The sequence below is a fragment of the Peromyscus californicus genome, unplaced genomic scaffold (assembly GCF_007827085.1).
Source record: "Peromyscus californicus insignis strain IS unplaced genomic scaffold, ASM782708v3 Scaffold_4__1_contigs__length_199733344, whole genome shotgun sequence".
NCBI lineage: Eukaryota > Metazoa > Chordata > Mammalia > Rodentia > Cricetidae > Peromyscus > Peromyscus californicus.
The window spans coordinates 103,398,603-103,419,450 of record NW_026294562.1 but is presented as its reverse complement, the minus strand read 5'-3'; the positions used below and the strand labels follow the sequence as shown (position 1 = coordinate 103,419,450).

Below are 20,848 nucleotides of genomic sequence, written 5' to 3'. Positions count from 1 at the left end.
AAAGAGGTTGGACATCTCCAGGGCTACTCAGCTATAACCATCCCAGGATTCAAACCCAGCATTGCTGAGTGTCTGAGCCCAGGTCAGGCTGAGGGTCTAAGAAGGGAGAGCTTTGGGGGGCTCTCCCTGGGGCTGCCTGAGCTGCAGCAGGCTGAACTCCCACCCTGCCCTGGGTACACAGGAGACAGGAACTGAGTGGGACATCTCAGGCTCCAATGTCTATGATTCTGAGTTGTCAATGTTGCCAGGGTGGGGCCGGCAGCTCCTGCCAGGCACTGTCAGATCACAGAGTTCAGAAGCTGGGCTCTGTTCTGTCTGGGTACCCCAAAAACGTGACTGCACCGGCAATGATGGGCAGCTGTGTGCATCCTGGCGGCAGTCAGGAGTTCACAGGAGCTGGTAGTGAGTGGAAGCCGCAGGAGCAGAGTCGGCCCACCCTGGGTGCTGCCCCTGCTTCCTGTGTCCAGTCGGCTGTGGGATCTGTCAGAGCCTGGCTGCTAATGAGCTCTTTCTGTCAGCAGGGTCTTGGAGTGCAGAAGGCTCTGGGGTGGGGGTGGAGGGCGGGAGGGACTGGCCACAGGCGAGGATGGTCACATGCTCATCAACAGGAGGTGGGGAGGAGAAAGCCCTACCTTTGATGAAACCCCTACCTGTGGCCCTTCTGCCACAAAGGGTCTCAGCTCCTGGAGGACCAGGGCGAGAGTGGGAGGGGATGAGACAGGGTTGTTGGCTGGAACCTTGGGGATTCTCTGTCAGTTATCACCCCTCAGCTTCTATCCCCTGGAGCAGGGATACAGAATGCTGCCTGGCCAGGCCACCCCACCCCCCACCCCCACCCCCGCTCCCAACCCAGACCTCTTCTCTCCATGTGGCAGACTCCAGCACAGGCCTTCTGCTACCTGCCACCTGTGTGAACATAGAGGGGCTGTTCCCTTGGTCCAGCCCCCAGCTGCCTGGGCTCGGTGGGCCCCTGGTCCGAGGCCAGTCTGTCCTTTGAACCTAGCCTCCTTGCATCTCACAGTCTCACGTGAATCCATCCTTTCTTGGTTCCCCACACCATATCTTAGCCCCACTTTGTGTCCCAACACGCTGGTAGGCCCTGGGGAGCCAGGTCACACCATGCCCCACTGCCCCCCAAGGAATGTGTGAGCTAGCCAGTGAACTCCCCTTTATGACACACTTACTGTGAGTCACTGGAAGCGGCTCAGCTTACTCGACAGCACCCTTCCAACACCCTTGGAGTTCCCATCCTATAGGCGAGGCCTCCAGGCTCCGAGGGCAGAACCCCGGCTTAAGCCACAGCTCTGAGATACGTTGCCTAGCTCTGCAGCTGGGTGCCGTTGGAGGGCAGGTGGCTGGGTACCAAGAGTCAGCACAGGATGTTCAGGGGTGGGAGGTTGTTGGGGGGTTACAGGGACACAAAGGCATCCAGGAGGAGCCAGAGGTTAGGCCTGGGGGCGGGGTACAGCCTGCAGAAAGGGGAGGGTGAATGGACACTGGGCCTGGGGTTGCCATACCGAGTCCCAGTGGGGTAGGACAAGTTTGGGGGGAACATCTCAGAACTCCCCTATTTGGTGACCTCTCCGACCTCTCCCAGCCCATGTTGACCCCCTTGTCTACTGTCTGCCAGATGACTGTCATAACACCATACGTGTGTGGTTAACTGAATGGTAGGCACAGTTGCTTACCCACAGGTGATGTGATCAGAAGGGTCCTTCCCTTTCTGAGCCATCGCATGCAGCACCGCATTCCTATAACCCCCTCTGGTACCCATGAGAGAGACAGAGGGTGCCCATCCCTCTGGTACCATGCAGAGAGACGGAGGGCCAGGACCTCAAGCTCCACTGGTGTCGCCTCGGAGGTTGGTGAGGCAATGTGCCCTCTGTATCTCCTCGGAGCCCAGCCAGACCCACTCGCTAATGGGCAGAGCATGCCCAGGCCTTTCTCCTTGGTAATTCTCCCTGACAAGGCCCATTAGTGCCCCTGAGAGCCTCTCTATCAGTGGGACTGCGGGGAGGCCACTTCCTCTCCCACTCGTCACCTTCCTTCCCCATCCCCTCTCTTCCAACCCCCGCCATTCAGTTTTTTCCTCTGATTGTTCTCGGAACAGCCATGCACCTCTTTCCCTCCTGTGTCGGGGCCTCTTCAGCCCCATCCATCAGCTGCCTGTGGCCTAATGACCTCCAGCTTCTGAGGGAGTTTAATCACTCAGCCCTAGCTTCTGAAAATGAGGTTCCTAGTTCCTGGTTTCCAAGGCCCCGCACCCTCCTGCTATGCCTACTTATCGGCTCTGACTTTGTCAGTTCCCAGCTGCTGAGAGCCTGGGACCCCTCACAGGTGCCCTGGCCTGCCTCACCACTGGGATGTGGCCCAGTGAGCTCAGGACCCCTGCCTGCCCTCCCTCCCCAAGCTGTTCCACCTGCAGCTTTGGCCTCCTGGCCCCTTAGCAAAGCTGTCCTGGGGCTTGTGTCATACTTGTGGTACGTCCCCTGCCTGCCCTCTCCACACCCAGGCTATTTGCCTAGGACAGGCCCCAGTAGGTTCAGGCTCCCCGTCCCCGGAGCCTCCCTCTGCCTCAGTGGGCTAGCTGTGGGTGTGCCCTGGAGTCTGTGGAGCTGAGACCAGTGGGAGTTCGTGCTTGAAACGTGATGGGGAGGCGGGAGTGTGCTGTACTGAGTGGGAGCCCGATGTTAAAGCTGACCTGGGACCTGCCAGCTGGACTCCAGGAAACAAGCCTTTGTTGAGCAAGTAGGAGCGGGAGGCAACCGGTGAGACTGTCGGGACTGGACCTAGGGCTGGTGTTGGTGGAAGGGAAGGTGCCAGCTCTGGGGAGAAGGACTGAGTGCCACTCACTCTGCTCCTTCACCATCCCAGCCATCTTAGTGGCCCCCCAGGTCTGGTCCCCTCAGGAAGACCTGTCTTGTTCTAGCCAGGACTCTCTCTCCTAGTCTAGGGCTGTGCTGGCCCGTGCCCAGGTGGGGCGGACACCGGTGAGCTTTTCTCTGAAAAGCTGTCTTCACCCCCCTACTCCCCACCCCCGAACCTGGTGTGGCCCGGGCTTGAGAGAAATGTCACCTTCACATCCCTGTTTACAAGCAGAGCAGGGTTAGGCCCAGCAGCCTAGCTCTGCACATGCCTGTGAGTGGTGGCAGCTGCTCACCCAAACATGGGTCACCACATTGGTATGAGGGTGTCAGTGTGTACCCAGTCCTGGATTATCCAGGTTGAGAACCTCTCCTGCATGGTGGCAAGGGGCCATTCATATCAACCTTGTGCTATGAATGTCATTATTGGATTTAGTTCACAGGGAAGAAACAATCACAGAGAGGTTGAATAACCTGTCCAGAGACGCACAGCTTGTCAGTGGTAATGGGGATTTGAGATTCCCAGACAGTCTGGCTCCAAACACAACATTTAGTTACTGATGTGGGATGGAGGGGGTCTGGGAAGTTAGGGAATGTTTTTTTCTCCTCCTGACACCCTCTTTCCTAGTCATCAATACTAATGGGTCCCATGCCATCTAGGGGCACAGAGAGTGAGTTTGGAGAAGAGAGGCATTGATGGAGCACAGTGAGTTCAAGGGGCTAGAGCTGAGTCCAGGAAGGCTTCCCAGAGGGGGTGGCATGGGTCCTCCATGGGAAGATGGGAACATTGAGTGACAAGCCTAAGCCTGTGGTCCTTCCCAGTTGAGGGGATGAAGCTGGGGGTCAGGGGTCATACACAGAAGAAAGGGCATCCTTGCTTGGCTAAACAGTAAGGGGCCGGGAGGATATTAACCAGTTGGAACTCCTGATCCTTTTGCCAGGCTGGCCATCCTGTGTTGGAGAGATCGGAACAGAAATGGGACTTTGGGGGACTCAGCACTCCAGGGGTGAATAATCTGAGTTCTCGAATCTCATTTCAGATCATTGCTGTTGACCTCAGCAGCTTCTCAGGGCATAGCAAGATGATCTGCCCTAGTTTGTGCTGCTGAGCTCAACAGAGGCATGGAAGCTGGGGAAACCCCAGGGCTTGGCCAGCTGATGCACTTGCAAGCCTCTGAGCCCAGGCTCCCAGGAGCTGCATGGCTGGGTCTGTGTTTACCCACTCCAGCAGGAGTCCACAGGGTGTGATCTTTCCCAGCTCAGCCCTGAGGCCCCAGCACCATAGGGAAGAAGGCAGTTGCTGCATTTCTTCCAGTTAGGGAGCTCACTGGTCCTAACCTTCTACTAATTAGCTGTGTGACTCTGGCAAACTGGTTGGTCTCTCTGGGCTTCAGCGTTTCTGTCAGTAGCATCGGGTAGAGGTGGTAAGCAATGCCTGCTGTGTGAACATATGAGAATGGAACAGGGGAGATGAAAGGGGCTGGGGGTGTCGCTCTTGACAGTGCTTGCCTGCCTAGCACACACAAAACCCTGCTTTCCATACCCAGCACCACCTTAAAACTACTTGGTTGGCGGGAAAGTTGACACAGTGGCAAAGAGCGCACTTTGATCTTCCAGAGGACCTGAGTTCCATTTCCAGCATCCATGTGCATCTCACAAGTGCCTATAATTCCAGCTCCAGGAGGATCCATTGCCTCTGGCTTCCACAGTCTACACATACACACACACACACACACACACACACACACACACACACACACACACACACACAAGTCATAAAATAAACCTTAAAATATCTGGGCCTGGGGCCACATATCTGTAATCCCAGCATGCGGGAGGTACAGACCAAGAGGACCAGGAGCTCAAGGCCATTTTCAGCTACATAAGGAGTTCGAGGCCGGCCAGGGCTGCAGGAGACTCCGTGAGAGGCTTTCTTTGTTCCTAGGGACCAGTACCAGGACAGTGGACTAGCACACACTGGGCAGGCCTCCAGATGCAGCAGAAAGGCCTTAGGCTGCCACTTGCTTCCTGGCAGGACCCCTAGTCCTGCTCCCTTGCTGTCTGCTCTTGTGGGAGCCGCCCACCTGATGTGACGATGTGAGGATGTGACGATGTGACGCCACCCTCTGCTCTGCTCTTGCAGTGGGAACGCCTGTGGTTCTTGCTCCTGGCTTGCACCTTCAGCCTCACGCTCACCTGGCTCTACTTCTGGTGGGAAGTTCACAACGACTACGATGAGTTCAACTGGTAAGTGGAGGAATCCCCAGGGCCCAACCCGGCCCTGGAGTCCTACAACCAGCTCCCCTGTGGCCTCAAGCAAGGCCCGCTCTGGAGCCCTGATCCTGCCCATCTGCAGGCCTTCAGGAAGGCTTCCTGGAAGAGGAGACGTGGGAGCTAGCCTGAGCTGGCTCTTAGATCCCCTAAAGTTTACAGGGAGACCCAGTGGTGCTCTCTAGGCCCAGGCTGTGAAGAACAGGAGCAGAAGGCAGCATGATATCAGCCTGAGGTGGAGGGCTGCTAGTTCCCTTCCTAGACAAGAGCTCAAGGCCAAGAGAGACCAAGATCTGGGCAGAAGAGGCAGTTCCTAGCCTCGGGCTCCCTGGCTCCTGTGGCTGGACTGGCATGGCTGGCAGATGTCACTGTCTAATTCAGCTCTGCCTCCTTTAGGGGCACTTCGGGTCCAAGGGCAGGTACAACACTACCCAGGCTTTAGACACTTACAAAGAAGCATGATTGACCTGTGATACGTAGTAGAGACCAGGGCCCAGCTCCGGCACGTGAGTGGGCCTGGCTCATCTTGCTGGGCTACAGGGCAGGTGGAGGCAACAATAGTGTGTCCTTTACTGTATTCATTAAGGACAGTGGTCGCTGTCTAATTCAGCTCTGCCTCCTTTAGGGGCACTTCGGGTCCAAGGGCAGGTACAATATTACCCATGCCCTCCCCTCCTCTATTGCCAGCTTTGTGTTGACCAGGAAAGGCATGGGCAGGGAAGAAGATCCTGGGTGCTTCTGAGAGAGAACTCTGCCACTGACAGATTTTGGAAACTGAGGCCCAATTTCATGTATCCAGTGTGGGGAGTCAGGGCTAGGGAGCAAGCCTCTGGTGCGCTCTGAGCTTCTTTCTCCCTCTGTGAGGTAGGATAACTCCAGTCTCATCAGGTTCTTATGAGGACGAGACAGAGGGATGGGTGGGGGTGGGGCACAGAGCTGCTTCCTGGGAGGCCAAGTCTCCACCCGAGGGAGGCTCTGACTCAGAGCACCGGGCTCGTCAGACTCGGCTTCTGGTGGGCTGAGGTTCAAGGATTCTGCTAGAATCCCAAGACTATTAATGGGACATGACGTCTGCTGTCCACCCACCTGTGTGTTAGTTACTTTCCCATCGCTGTGACAAAATGGGTCGGCACATGCGACTTCAGAAAGGAGGGGTCCGCTTTGGCCCACAGTTCCAGAGCACAACCCATCAGTCATGGCGACAGGAGCTTGAGGCAGCCGCTTTTATCACATCAGGCTCAGGGGGAGATAAATTCTGATGCTCATCTTGCCTCCTGCTTTTTAGTCAAGCCAGGACCCCAGCCCATTTGGCACCACCCACATTCAGGGTGGTCTCCCTGCCTCATTTAACCCGGTCTAGAAACTCCCTCAGTGCGTCCTAGGTGAGTCTAGATTCTGTCAAGTTGACGATCGATATGAACTGTCATACTCTCCGAAGCCCCAGACTGGACCACTGTCATTAATGAATACAGTAAAGGACACACTGCTGTTGCCTCCACCTGCCCTGTAGCCCAGCAAGATGAGCCAGGCCCACTCACGTGCCGGAGCTGGGCCCTGGTCTCTATTACATATCACAGGTCAAGCATGCATCTTTGTAAGTGTCTAAAGCGTGGGTGGTATTGTGGATGCATGAGAACATTGCTTGCTGGCCCTCAATGGCAATCCCTAGACAGCAGCACACACCCTGTGTATATGGACAAAGTGAGGTCTGAGGAGGTCACACTCACTCATGGTCATACAGCCGGTCAGTGCCAAGGACACATGTCAAGAGCAGTTTGAGGAAATACGGCTCAGAGAGGGTAGAAGGGCCTTTGCGAGGTCACACAGCAAGCTGCTGATGGATCAGTGATGGAGGTTTGACCCTCAATAGCTTCCTGTCACTGGGAAGACTCAGCAGATGCCAGCCCTGTCTAGGAGGCAGCACAGAGGCCTGCCTGCAAACTGCAGCTCCTCTACCTGCTAGCTGTTTCTTGGGAGGCTGAAGCTTCCCTTGAGTCTCTGGGATTACGTCCTGCACAAAGAGGATGTAAGCACCAAGGGTCAGCACTGGATGGGCATAGGCAAGGAGAGCCGCATAGGGCCGAGAGTGTCCAACCTTTTGACACTGAGACACAGGGCTGTCATCGACAGTGTACGCTAGAGAACTCCACCGTGGGATTATTGCAAACAACAAACACACCCAAAGTAACCAAACTCACAACAATGTTTGACGGACATTCACAATTTGTCTTGTGCAGGTTGGACACACCTGTAAGCTATTGTGTGTTGGTCCTGGAGGCTTTCCTGCCCAATGTGGCCACACTTGAGAGGCCAGTGGGACCAGAAAATCAGGAGCAGCTCCAGGGCTGATTCCTGGACTTCTTTGGGCCTCAGTTTCCCAAGCTGTACAGTCAGATATCCTAGCCTGTGATTTTCTGAATGGTAGACCTTCCCACAGGCTCAGAGCAGGGCCCAGGGAAGGGACAGGGAGGCAGATGTCCCGTGGAATCTTCCTGATGTCTCCTCCCAGCTCCGGGCAGGCTACCACTGTCTGTCCTGACGCTGGCTCACTCTTTAATACCCCGAGTGAGTTACTTTATCCTCTGAGTCTCTCATTCCCTACAAACACAAGGAGGCTGTGAGTGAGTCATCATTCTGGGGAGTAGCTCAGCTGCATCCCCCAGGACCCTTAAGAAGTTCGCTCCCTCTGCCCTGACATTCTGTTTATAGCAACCCGACCCAAGGAAATAGAAATGCAAAAAGATGTGTCCATTCTCTCATCTTCGTGTTAGTTTAGAAAGTGAATCATTGCAAGCCATGATGTTCCACTAATGGGAAGCCGGCTATAGATGGCACAGGAATGCAAGAAGACCACATGCTGCTTTCAAATAAATCACGTTTTCTCAGCACTTTTCCTGGTTTCCGTGGGTGCTCTCGTTAGGAGGACATTTGTTATGTCCTTGTCACAAGCCTCCCTCCCTTCATTCCCTGAAGCCCAGTGAAGGGCTTTCTCTTATCCCCATCCTACAGGTGAGTGGACTGGAGTGTTACATCTTATCCGTTCTAAGCTCCATAGTTGCACATTCTGTCATTGAACTTGAGGTGAACGACCGTCAAGGGCATCTCAGAATCTGTGGTGCCTGTCACCTCCACAAGGTCCTGTGAGCCAGCAAGAAGCAGTGTGGAGATTAGATCCCAGAGTGTGTTCGTCCCTCAGGGCTGTGTTGACCATGCTCCTGAGGGTGGCCGGGGTGGAGTGTGTATCCCAGATCTGCTGTTCACACATGTCTATAGTGCAGCGGCCAGTGGGAAGGAAGTGTAATGGCTTTCAGAACAGTGACTGGGCTCTTCTGCTTCATGCCCTGAGTGCCCACCAGAAGTAGGCATGACTGACCCTAAGGGAAGCACTGATTGCCAATATGGGATGGGAAGGGCTTGCTTGTGACTCTTCAGCGGCAGCTGTGTGAGAACTAAGATTATCCTAGCTCCTAGCTCCATGGCTAGGCAGTGGCCCAGTGGGGGTCTGACCTCTGCCCCTCTCTTCCCACCAGGTACCTCTACAACCGCATGGGCTACTGGAGCGACTGGTCTGTGCCCATCCTCGTGACCACAGCTGCTGCCTTCACATACATCGCAGGCCTCCTGGTATGTGTGGAGAGGCTCCCCTGGGCTCATGTGGGTCTGTTCCTAGTAGAGGGAGACATGGCCTGTGCTGGTCTGTGAGGAGAGGGTGGGCTTCTGGCCAGACCCCTTGAATGTTGCTTGGGTCTGAGGCCTGAGTCCAAGGTAGGAGGTCTCATTTTATGAGTCCCCTTCAGCTGTCCCTCTGGAAGCCCCTTCTCATCCCCACCCCCACCTCCAGGCCAACAAAGTGCCATTCTGGTTCTCGGCACCTACCACAGACATCTTCCAGAAACTGCTTGGGCTGCCTACCCACAATGTCCGCCGCACTAAGAGACTCAGGTTGACCACACTCTGCACTGGGGGCTCCTTGGGGACAGGGCTCAAGCCTGTTTCTGAATCCCAGGGCCTAGATCTCCCAAACAATTGATGCATAAAGTTGGGCAGTTTGCGTGCCAAACCCAGGAACCTTGCGCAGGGGAATTCCTAGAGGAGGAGGCTGGAGGCCTGGAGTAATCTGGAAGGAGGCCAGGCCAGGCCAGGGCTGGGCTGGGCATTCCTGGTGCCTGTGGGGAGGGTGTGCTGCCTGCCTAGGGTCAGACCAAGGGCAGGACTGTGGATGGAGCAGGGCATCTGGAGAGCTGGCAAGCTTTCGCGTCACACGTGGCTTGACTGGCCCCTGGGGACCCTCTTCAGGTCCTGGCACTATGTCACATTGCTGTGGGGCAGCAGATGAACCTGTACTGGCTGCACAAGGTAAGGGGGAGCTGCTCTACTCGGGGGGAGGTGGGGAGCGAGGGAGGGGAAGAGGCGTGGAAGCAGAGAATAGCCTGGGTGGTCCCTCCCCTGGGTCACCTCTGTAACTGCGCTGCTGCGTAGTCCACTGAACCCTAACTGCGCCAGGCACCATCCAGCCCAGCTTGCATTTACCCCTTTAACCCTCACAGACCTACAAAGTAGGCACTGCCACCACCCCACCTTGCAGGGGCAAAAAACAGAGAGGTTAGTCAACATGCCTAAGGTCTCACAGCGAGAGTGGAAGGCCCAGGGTTCAGCTCTACAGTCATTCGCCTACCAGCGCTAGCTCGGCTGGGCTCCCACCTCCCCTACTGGCTTCAGTGAGTTCTGGTGATGGGGCCTAGGATGACCCAGACTGTCCTAGTCCGGTCCTGATGACTGACTCTCTGGGCTGCCATGGGATAGTCAGCTTCTGCTGTGGGAGACGTCATTCCCACCCCTGAGCATGCCCGCCTTTCCTTGGCTTTTAGCGCCTTGCTCTGGCCTCATTTGCTCACTTGCTCTTCGAGCCCGTTTCCTGTTATTTGAACCCTCCCTGGGCAGCTTGTGTCCCAAGGGAGGGGCTTCCCCCCAGCCCCAGCAGCCTCCCCATCTCCCAGATGCATTTTGGAGCATTTGTGTTATCAATTTCTATCAGGCTCTCAATCCCAGCCCACTCCAATTTGGTGCTCCTTGAAGACTAAATTGGCACTGATTGCTTCCCTGATGTCCTCAGTGTTCATTCCAGACCTCATTCCAGAGGTCCCAGGACTTCATCTGACTCTCTCTCTCTCTCTCTCTCTCTCTCTCTCTCTCACACACACACACACACACACACACACACACACACACACACACACACACACACACTGAGTGTAGACTGTTAATGCCTGCTCTGCTTGAACAGAACAGGCCACAGAACAGAATTGGGCCAGTCCTGGCCAAGATAGAGCCATCCCCGTCTAGGAGCCCCAGGGTGTAGAGGGAAGGGTGGGTCATCTCTTTAACCAGAGCATGGCTACGAGTGAGCACACCATCTAAGAAGGGACAGAAACGCCTGGAAACAGACGGGACCCTGGAGATGGACCCAGCTAGCAGAGGGACATAAAGAGGGAGATAGGGCACGGATGAACATGAGTTGGAACGGGAGGTGCAGGCCAGCAGCGGGGACACCTTGGGAGCCAGGCCTTGGTGGCCGCAGTCTTGCAGGGATGAAGAGAACAGTAGGACAGTCCCCGCTGGTCTTTCTTTCTGAGGACTGCTCTGGGACTTCCTCAGCCCCCTCCAAGAGGTCCTTTCTACTCTGAACTACATAGCTAACACTTGAAAGAGGGTACCAGCTGGCACCTGGGGATGGGGCACACATGCTGTGGTCACCTCCTGGGGCTGTGCCTGGCTCTCAGCAGGTCAAGTCACACGTGCTTGATCCTAGGGGAGAAGCCTGTAGTTCTGCAGAGCCAGGCAGATCTGGAGGCCACATGCAGGAGTCCCTCAGCTAACCTGCTTCCTGCTTCGGGCCCTTTGTCCTCCATCCACACCATCCTGGGAGATCTCAGAGGCAGAGGGGCCTACCAGACAGTGCTGATCCAGGCTGGACTGGTTTCCCAGGCTCAGGGCATTTGACCAGGGCCTGGAAATTCTACATAGTTAAGGAATCCTTGTTATGTGTGTCTGCTTGCTTTGTCTTAATTTACTTTTTTATGTGACCAAAAATTCAGACATGAAAAAAATCATACTCAATGAAAATTTTCCTACATACACTGCCTTTTTATTTTCATTACCCTCCTCCCTCGTGTGTGTGTGTGTGTGTGTGTGTGTGTGTGTGTGTGTGTGTGTGTGTGCGCGCGCAGCACATATATGGAAGTCAAAGGACACCTTGTGGAAGTTGGTTCTTGTCTCCCACCATGTGGGTCCTGGGGCTCAAACGCAGATCATCAGGCTTGGCAACATGTGCCATCTCACTGATCTCCATTTTTTTGTTGTTGTTTTTTGTTTTATTTTTTTTGTTTGTTTGTTTGGTTGGTTTACTTTGGTTTTTCTAAGCAGGGTTTCTCTATGCAGCTCTGGCTGTCCTGGAACTTACTTTGTAGACCAGTCTAGCCTGGAACTCACAGAGATCTGCCTGTCTCTGTCTCCCAAGTGCTGGGATTAAAGGTGTGCGCTACCACCACCCGGCTCCTTTTTTCTTTAAATTTATTTTTATTTTATGAGCACAGGTATTTTGCCTGCATTTATGTAAGTATACTACCTGTATGCAATGCCTGCAGAGGCCAGAAGAGGGCGTCAGAGTCCCTGGAACTGGAATTGCAGACAGTTGTGAGCTGCCATGTGGTCCTCTGCTAGGGCAGCCAGTGCTCTTTGCTGCTGCGCGGTCTCTTCAGCGCCCTCCCTTTCTTAAATGCACACATAGTTCACCTCCCCTTTGCCCACCTCTTAGAAAAGTGCTAGGAGCCCTTCCTGGACACAGGAAGGCCATGCCCATCGGCGCCTGTCAGTTGCTCTTGTCCCCTCATTCTCTAGGTATCTACGCAGCTCCTGTTAAACATCCAGTGGTTTTCAATCTTTTTCCAGGGCAGTGCAGATGTGATCTGGGAGAAAATAAACATCGTGTATTTTCCTTTTTCTATTTTCTTGTTGTTATTTTGAGACTGCGTCTCACTTAGAACTCACTCTGTAGACCAGGCTGGCCTCGAACTCACAGAGATCCACCTGCCTCTGCCTCCCGAGTGCTGGGATTAAAGGTGTGCACCACCACTCCCGCTGTCAGCTTTTTATTTTATTTTACGTTATTTTTGAGACAGGGTCACTGTCTGGAGCCCAGGTTCATCTCAAACTCATCCTCTCCTACCTCAGCCTCCTGAGTGCACACATTACAGATATGTGCCGCCATGTCCAACAAGAAGGTCTATTTTCATAATCTTGATCTTGCCCACTGCCCTCTTTGCCACACACCACCAACCCCTGCTCCCTAGACAGTAAGTGGACTTGGTGTTTCACAGACGTGGGCACTGGAGTTTTGGCTTCCTGTCTCCTATCCTTTTGCTGCGGGGTCTGCTTATTAATTTATAAGAGCTCCTGGTAGATCTGGGGAGTTGACCCTTGGGCTGATGAACTGCAGATACTTTAAATATTGCTCAGTTTGTCGTTCATCTTTTGACTTTGTTTATTGTATTTGTGCCATGTGATTCTTTTTTTTTTTTTACTTTCTTTTTTTTTTTTTTTCTGGTTTTTTGAGACAGGGTTTCTCTGTGTAGCTTTATGCCTTTCCTGGCACAAAGAACTCACTCTGTAGACCAGGCTGGCATCAAACTCACAGAGATCCGCCTGGCTCTGCCTCCCAAGTGCTGGGATTAAAGGCGTGCACCACCACCTCCCGGACGATTTTTTTTTTTTAATTCTAAAAAAACATTTAAATCTGGGTGGGTGAGGTGGCACACGCCTTAATCCCAGAACTTGGGCAGCAGAGGCAGGCGGATCTCTGTGAGTTTGAGGCCAGCTTGGCCTGCAGAGCAAGTTCCAGGACAGCCAGGACTGTTACACAGAGAAACCTGTTCGAAAAATAAGACAAAAACAAAAACCAAACAAAAAACCCACCACCACCAACAACAACCACAAAAACCTGAATCTGTCATCTTTTTTATGGCCCTTGGATATTGGGTCAGACTTGAAGAAGGGCCCTTCCCACTCCAAGATGATATGAAAATTTTTGTATGATATCCCTAGGTAATTGTATGGCATTGCTTTTTTTGACATTTAAATGTTCATAGATCTTTTGGAAGTTATTTTGGGGCCTAGTGTGATCTTGCCAAGCTCACTGGAGATGCTTCCCAGTGTCCCCAGCATGTCCTCAGCTGTCTCCCTTGCACACACACTCTCCCCGCTCCAATCTGAAATGCCGTTATATTCCTTTAATGCAGTCAGACCTCTTTCTGAACTCGGCTTTCATTTACTTCTCTGGTTTTATGCCAGGGTCACATTGCTTTGAAGATGACAGTTTTATGGGACATTTTAATCCTGGTCTGTGTTTAAAGTCCCTGGTTCTCCTGAGTCCCAAGGAGGGGAAGGTAGAGGGGTTTAGGAATGAGCAGGGAGAGGGCCATCTGTACTAGGTGAATATTGTGGCCCAGAGCTCCAGCCTGTGAGGGATCCCCAGGAGAAGTCTAGGGGCCTGGGAGGTGAGGGAAGTCAGGGGATTGTGGGGAGCTGTTTTGTAGCAAACAGAAGACCTCTCTGTGAGACGACCTTTGTGCCCAGCCACCACCCAGAGCCATCTGAGATGCCTCTTCTGAGGGGACTGTCCTGGTAGTCACCTTCCTAGCTGTGGTGGTGTCCACTAGCTCTGCTCTGTGGTGCTAATTCCCTACCCCAGGGGTCAGCTGCTGTAGTCCTAGGCTTGGTCCCAGGATGCTCTATCAGCCACCCCGGCTGAAGCCCAGAGACTCTGCCTGACCACAAGTGTGGCTGAGCTGGTGCCTGCTGAGCCCTGGACACCCCAGCAGCACCGTGAATCCAGGCTGTTCCTCAGCAACTGGGGCACGTGACAGTTCTTTCTGGCGGCTAGCTTCTGTCCTTCCAGCTGCTCCCTAGAAAGGCACGTTTGAGAACTTCCTGTCTGCCAGACACCAGGTTTGTCATAATAGCATTGAGCAGTGTTTCTTGGGTGCTTACTGTGTGTGACGGGCACTCCCCACCCCCAGGGTTTCATCTGTTCCTCTGTCACCCCTGTCGGTTACGATTACTCAGAGTGGTGGCACTCATGTCTAATACTCATTTCCTTTCAGTGGCAGTCACTGTGCAAAGCATGTGTGTTCCCGTTTATGTCCCTGACCCCTCCCCGGGAGGCACTCACTCATCACTGTCCCTATGTCCCAGCTCAGAGAAGTTCCCCAAAGTTGCACCCTCCTCCAATGAAACAGAGCCAGGATTTCACCCAGGAGTGTGACTCAGGTATAGAGACCCAGGCCTAAGAACCAGGCACCTGCCAAGAGACCAATCTACAAGGCTGGATTCCAACTCTTCTTGGGTCTCAGCACACAGGCAAGACTCAGATGAATGAGTGAGTGAGTGAGTGAGTGAATGAATGAATGAATGAATGAATGAATGAATAGGGTTCTCCATTGCCATCATAGTCATAGCCCAGAAGGACAGAAATGCCATGGCTGAATTCGGGTCTACCGAGTTAGGTTTGGGAGGGGTCACGATGTTGTAAGCCTGTGTTATTCCTGTGGCTGAAGGACACCATGGGGAAGAAGTCTCTCCCCGAACCTTCAATGATGCTGCCGAGCATGGTGGGTAGTACAGCAGCAACTGTAAAACTGATGAAATTTTAATTGCATTAGGATTGTGGGGAATCAGTTTTATTGCAAGGGCTTCCACTGGTGGCCTGCTATTGTAATAAGATGTCTTCAGAAAGTGCTCTTCGGAGGCTTTGCTGGTGGAGGAGGGGCCGGAACCATGGAGAACTCTAGGGCTCCAGAGAGGACGGAAGCAGGGAACCCCAGCTTAGTCTTACTTAGTTTGGGGTTTCAGGTGCCATCTGTCACCACAGATCTCTGTCCCTGAAGGTACCTCGGTGTTCATTACAGCTGTGCCCCCACACTTCCTGTGGAACACCCTAGAAGCCGGGCTGGGGATGTAGCTCAGTTGCTAGTGTCTACCTAGCATGCAGAAGTCCCCAGCATAGCATAAATATGGTGGTGTATTCCTGTAATCCTAGTAGCAGGAATGTCAGGAGTTCAAGGCTACGTAAGACCTTGTGTCAAGAAAAAAAAAAAAAAAACAGCCAGATTCAGGAGACCCAGGCAGCCAGTTTCTCAGGCAACACCATGAGCAGAGCCCGGCATCTGCATCTGCTCTGGCTGGAGTTCCCCCTGGAGTGAGCCCAGTCCCCTCCCACTGCACAGCTCTCTCCTGCCTCGCCTCGGCCTCGGCCTTCCTCTCACGTCCCTGCTGCCTTCAGCCCATGCCAGGCTCTCTCCTTCCCTCCTCTTCCTTGCTCTTTGTGAACTTCCTCTTCTTTTTGGTTTTTGTTGTTGCTGGTTTTGGCTTTGGGTTTTGGTTTTTTTTTGAGACTCAGTTTCTCTGTGTAGCCCTGACTGTCCTGGAATGGGCTCTGTAGACCAGGCTGGCCTCGAACTCAGGGATTCACCTGCCTCTGCCTCCCAAGCGCTGGGATTAAAGGCAGGCGCCACCACAGCCTGGCCTTTGTGCACCCCTGCCTTCCTCTCCTCCCCTCTCCTCCCCTCCCCAACCCTCCCTCCCCTCCCCTCCCCTCCCCTCCTCCCCTCCTCCCCTCCTCCAAACCTAAGTCCCCTTCTCTCCTGCTGTGACCCTCTGTCTGGTTCCTCCCTTTCCAGATGGTGCTGGTGGTCATCCTGGCCTCCACGGTGGTGGCCATGTCAGCAGTGGCCCAGCTGTGGGAAGATGAATGGGAGGTGCTGCTGATCTCCCTGCAGGTGAGTGAGCTGGGCCAGGGACAGGGACATTGCTTCCCCAGGACCCTTGCAACAGGGAGGGCTTTTATCACGCATGTGCCTCCACACCAAGGCTCAGAGCGGAACAGGAAGGGGTTTCCTCGTTGCAGGATTCCCAGTGTCCTCAGCCGACAAATGGAGACAGGACTGCCTGTCTTGTAGGTAGAGACAGTCAGCAGCATGCTGGTGACCTGAGAGTCTGGACCTGTCTTTGAGTCCCTGGTCCCCCCTGCCTCTCCTCACACACAGGGCACAGCACCATTCCTGCACATAGGGGCCCTGGTGGCCATCACTGCACTCTCCTGGATCGTAGCAGGACAGTTCGCCCGGGCAGAGCGCTCCTGTGAGTACCCCCTGAGGAGGGCCAATGCATCCTGAACTTCACAAATACCAAGGCCTGCTTAGATTGTCCCTTCTGGGACTCTACCTGGGGGGCCTGGGCATGAGGTGGGGCCTTGGTGCTCGGCATGGGAAGGGGGAGGGCCTGGCTCTAGGTGGTTCACAGAAGCTCCCAGAGGTTGCTCTGGATCTCTGCTCCAAGTCCCTATGTCTGGGTGTACATGTGTGCCTAAGTTGTAGATGGGGTGCACTTCCTGTCAAGAGCAAAGGCCACTCCTCAGATCACCAAGTTCTGCATTCCAATCTGGCCCGCTAGGCCTGGTTGGGCCTGGTGAGGGCTGAGCAGACGACTCACCGGAAGTTCCCACTGCCTGTGTCCGCAGCCTCTCAGGTCACCGTTCTTTGCTCCTTCTTTGCTGTGGTCTTCAGCCTCTACCTGATCCCTCTCACCATCTCTTCTCCCTGCATCATGGAGAAAAAGGACCTGGGCCCTAAGCCTGCCCTCATTGGCCACCGAGGAGCCCCCATGGTGAGTGGCCCCAGAGGGTGGAACCGGGCGACAACCGTTGCAGGGAGGACCCTGAGGGAGATGGATGTGTGGTAGCAGAGCAATAGGCCAGCACAGTGCCCTTTCAGGAGTAGGTAGGAAGGACTAAGGAGAAGGCCCCAGAACCTGGGTGGGCATGGATCCCGAAGAGCCCTAAAGACTCCTGCTAGAAAAATCTAGTGCTTGGCAGAAGCCCTAGATATGCTAGAGGGTTTTCGGCTCCAGCCCTGCACTGCCAGCCCTTGGCTTATGGAGGCCAGGAGAGCTGTAAGCAGGTGACCTTGGGGTTAAGGTCAGGTCGGAGGCAGGAGATCCCAGTTCTAACCACTCGAGGGAAGACACTGGACTTGACTGAAGAGGAAGGGGCAAAGTCAAAATCAGTATTGGGACACATCACTGAGGTGCCCAGCACCCCATAAGAGAGCTGAGATAGACAAAGTCTCCAGAGCCATGCTGCCTTGTGGGGCTTGGTCCAGGCCTTGGCCAGCTGTGGTAGAGGCATGGCTTCACCTTCTCTGTTCCCTGTCCCCTCCTAGGCCATACAAACAGTGATGGCGGCTGCGGTGGGGTGAAGGCGAGCATGGACAAAGTGTCCAGATATATCCCAGGCACACAAAGTAAGAGACAGGATTGCGACCTTCATACACATACACATGGGGACACTTTTAGGATCAGAGTGTCCCCATGCACCAGAACCTGGGACCTGAGCTTCTGGGTAGAGGCAGTGCCCATCCCTACCTACACTGGAGCTCTCTGAATACCGGGCTCTGCAGGGAGTTCCATGCTGTTGGATTCAGCATAGAAAAATGCTCTCCAAAGCCATGGGACTGGGGGGATGGCTCAGTGGTTAAGAGCACGGTGTGATTGAGGGCATGTAGCATGGAGTGGTTAAGAGTGTGTAATTCGGTTTCCAGCACCCAGTATCAGGTGGTTCACAACTGCCTATACCGCCAACTTCAGGGGCATCTGATGCTTCTGGTCTCTGGGCTCCATGGTACCTGCATATATGTACACACACCCACATGCACATGCTCACATGCACACACACACACACACATACACACACACATGCACACACACACACACACACACACGCACGCACATGCACACACACACATACACGCACACACACATGCACACACACACATACATACGCACACACACACACACACACACCTGGAAGTTCTTTCCTACACATGATTCAGGTATTATTTTCTAGGAAAAACCCTCACAGGCCTGTGCTTCTGAGCTGGGCCCTCCCCTAGAACCCCATTTGGTGCTGAGCCTGGCACCTCCTAGGGGCAGCCAATGGAAACTGGATGGAGGTTCACCTTGCTACCTATGTGTATTGTGGGGGTCACCAGCCCCTTTGAGCCTCAGTTTGGGGTGCCCATGCTATTGCTACTGTGAAGAGAAGTTAAAACCTGACCTTCTGGGGGCGGGGGCCAACCTCAGCGGGACTGGAGGCTGCTGCGTAGGACAGGGGGAAGGGAAGCAAGGCAGCCTCAGTAAAAAAAATTCAGATATGCACCGAGTGTGAAAATACTGTGCTGTACCATGTAATGGGGACCCCATTGCTGCCTTCCCTGCTCTATAACAGCCCGCTGTTCCCACCTCTCTGTCTCCTGTTCTCTGCAGTGAGGCAGATCCTAGACCAGTTCACCCGCGGATGCTTTAGGATGTATCTCCAACACAGAGGGACTTGCTGTGTTGATCTGCTTGCTTGAGACAAGCTGGGTTTAAAGTAGTACACACCTTCCCGCCTCTGCCTCCTGGATGCCGGGATTGCAGGCGTGTGCCACCATGCCCAGAACATAAGGCCTTAAAAACAAACAGCAGGCTGGGACAGGGTGACTCGGAGGGGAAGTCATGAAAGCTGCCATACGGAGTTCAGTCCTGAAACTGACATAAGGATAGAAGAGGACTGACTCCAGAAAGCTGTCCTGTAACTTCTATCTGTGCAGTAAAGCGTGTGCATGTGTGCACACACAGACCCACACCCACTCACACACACACACACACACACACACACACACACACACACACACACATGCACAAACTTACATAATGATAATAATTATAACACTCCGCCAAATTAACAATTTTTAAGGTATTTATTTTCATTTTTATGTGTACGGTTGTTTTGCCTGGCACTGTGGAGGCCAGAAAAGGGTGTCAGATCCCCTGGGACTGCATGGCATTGTGTGAACTGCCACGTGGGTGCTGGGAATCACACCGGGCCTTCTGAAAGAGCAGCCAGTGCTCCTAACTTCAGAGCCGTCTCTGCAGCCCCCAGATTAACAATGATTTAACATGACCTAGTATCACAGTTTAGCTTTCCTTTATTTTCTCCCCAAATATCTTTTTGTAGTACAGATTTTTAAAATCAGGATCCAAATGCCATCATGCTGCCCATCTGCTTGACACATGTCTCCTCGGTGCCTTTTATTCTGTGACAACCCCCACCCGCCCCGTTCTCCTCTGTGCTATTTATCTGTTGACAAAGCTGTCACTAGACAGTCTCCCAAGCTGTGCACTTGGCTGCTCGCGTCCCTGTGGTGGCTTGCTCATTATGTCCGTTGTTTGAGACAGGGTCTCAATGTGCAGCCCAGAATAGCCTAGACCTCAAAGACCTCCGTCTCACCCTCCTGCGTGTTGAAGAGGTTACAGGTGTGCGCCACCGTGCCTGGTTGTGGTGTTCAGTTTTATGTTTTTTTTTTTCTTTACCCGACATAGTATAATGGTGCATATTTGCAGGTCAGGGTGTTATTCTCACATGTGTGTACAAGGCATTATTCTCACATCAAAGAGATTCACCTGTCACCTCACACATTGTTTCATTGTGTTAGGAACATTCAGAATCCTCTCGTCTGCCTGTTTTAAAATATACAGGGAGTTCTCATTTACCACAGCCCCCCACTGCTGCAGACTGCCCGAACCTCTTCCCTCTGCCCAGATAACCAGCCTTTTTCTCTCCACTCTTAGCCTCTGTTAACCACTATTCTGCTCTTTACCTCTGTGAAGTCAACTTTAAAATATGTTTTTTTTTTTGATTGGGGGTGCAAGGTTCATGCCTCAGAATACATGTGGAGATTCCGAGGACACTCAGCTGGAGTCAGTTCCCTCCTACCATGCTGTCCTGGGGATTGCAGGTTGTCAGTTTGACAGCAAGAACCTTTACCTAGTAAGCCATTTTGCGGGCTCTTTAGTGCTGGTTTGGGGGGGCATCCAGTGCCCCCTCGATGTCACTGTGAATGACTGTGTCCAGGGTCACCCAGTGTGTGTTCATGTGGGCTTCTCTTTTTTTTTTTTTTTTTTTTTTTTGGTTTTTTTTTTTCGAGACAGGGTTTCTCTGTGTAGCTTTGCGCCTTTCCTGGAACTCACTTGGTAGCCCAGGCTGGCCTCGAACTCACAGAGATCCGCCTGGCTCTGCCTCCCGAGTGCTGGGATTAAAGGCGTGCACCACCACCGCCCGGCCATGTGGGCTTCTCAAATGATTGCCAGCCTTCAGAGTTGCCGGGTCTAAATCCAATCTCTGGTTTGGTGCTGACCCCTAGTGGTAGGATGAGGTATGACAATTTACTCTGCATGGAATTGAAGGAGATTTGGAAACTCGCTCCTCAGCTGAGTAAATACTTTCAGAGAACAGTGAGCCCACATCTCCAATGGGCAGAAGAGGAGGTGGGTCCTTAGGAGGGAGAATTCACCCAAGGCTGCAAGGCAGGGTCATGCAGTGCAGTGACTGGAACTGATCTGGGTGATCTGCTGTAGGGTTGCAGCTTAAGTTGGGTTTTAATGCATGTATTAGTGTATGGATGAAGAGAATATTATCATGTCTGAATAGATGAAGAAACTTGTCACACCACAGAAACCCCATCTCCTCTCCTTCCCCCTCCAGAATCTCCACCAGGACTGGGCTCTGAGATTAATCCAGAAGGAACTAGGCTCTGCCCAAGGCTGCCACAGAGCCACAGACC

At 53.4% G+C, this 20,848-nt stretch overlaps 1 protein-coding gene across 3 annotated transcripts in view; it reads left to right on the top strand.

The window, feature by feature from the left end:
• The window catches only part of Gdpd5 (glycerophosphodiester phosphodiesterase domain containing 5), an 82,630-nt gene that overhangs the window by 52,233 nt on the left and 9,549 nt on the right, over positions 1-20,848 (top strand). For 2 of the 3 annotated variants that reach the window (XM_052760594.1, XM_052760593.1), the window contains exons 4-9: positions 5,008-5,111; positions 8,666-8,759; positions 9,432-9,491; positions 15,869-15,967; positions 16,235-16,328; positions 16,708-16,853. In XM_052760594.1, coding sequence (XP_052616554.1) covers positions 5,008-5,111; positions 8,666-8,759; positions 9,432-9,491; positions 15,869-15,967; positions 16,235-16,328; positions 16,708-16,853 — 597 coding nt within the window. The remainder of the gene's footprint in view (positions 1-5,007; positions 5,112-8,665; positions 8,760-9,431; positions 9,492-15,868; positions 15,968-16,234; positions 16,329-16,707; positions 16,854-20,848) is intronic. The other variant, XM_052760595.1, reaches the window with a different exon arrangement.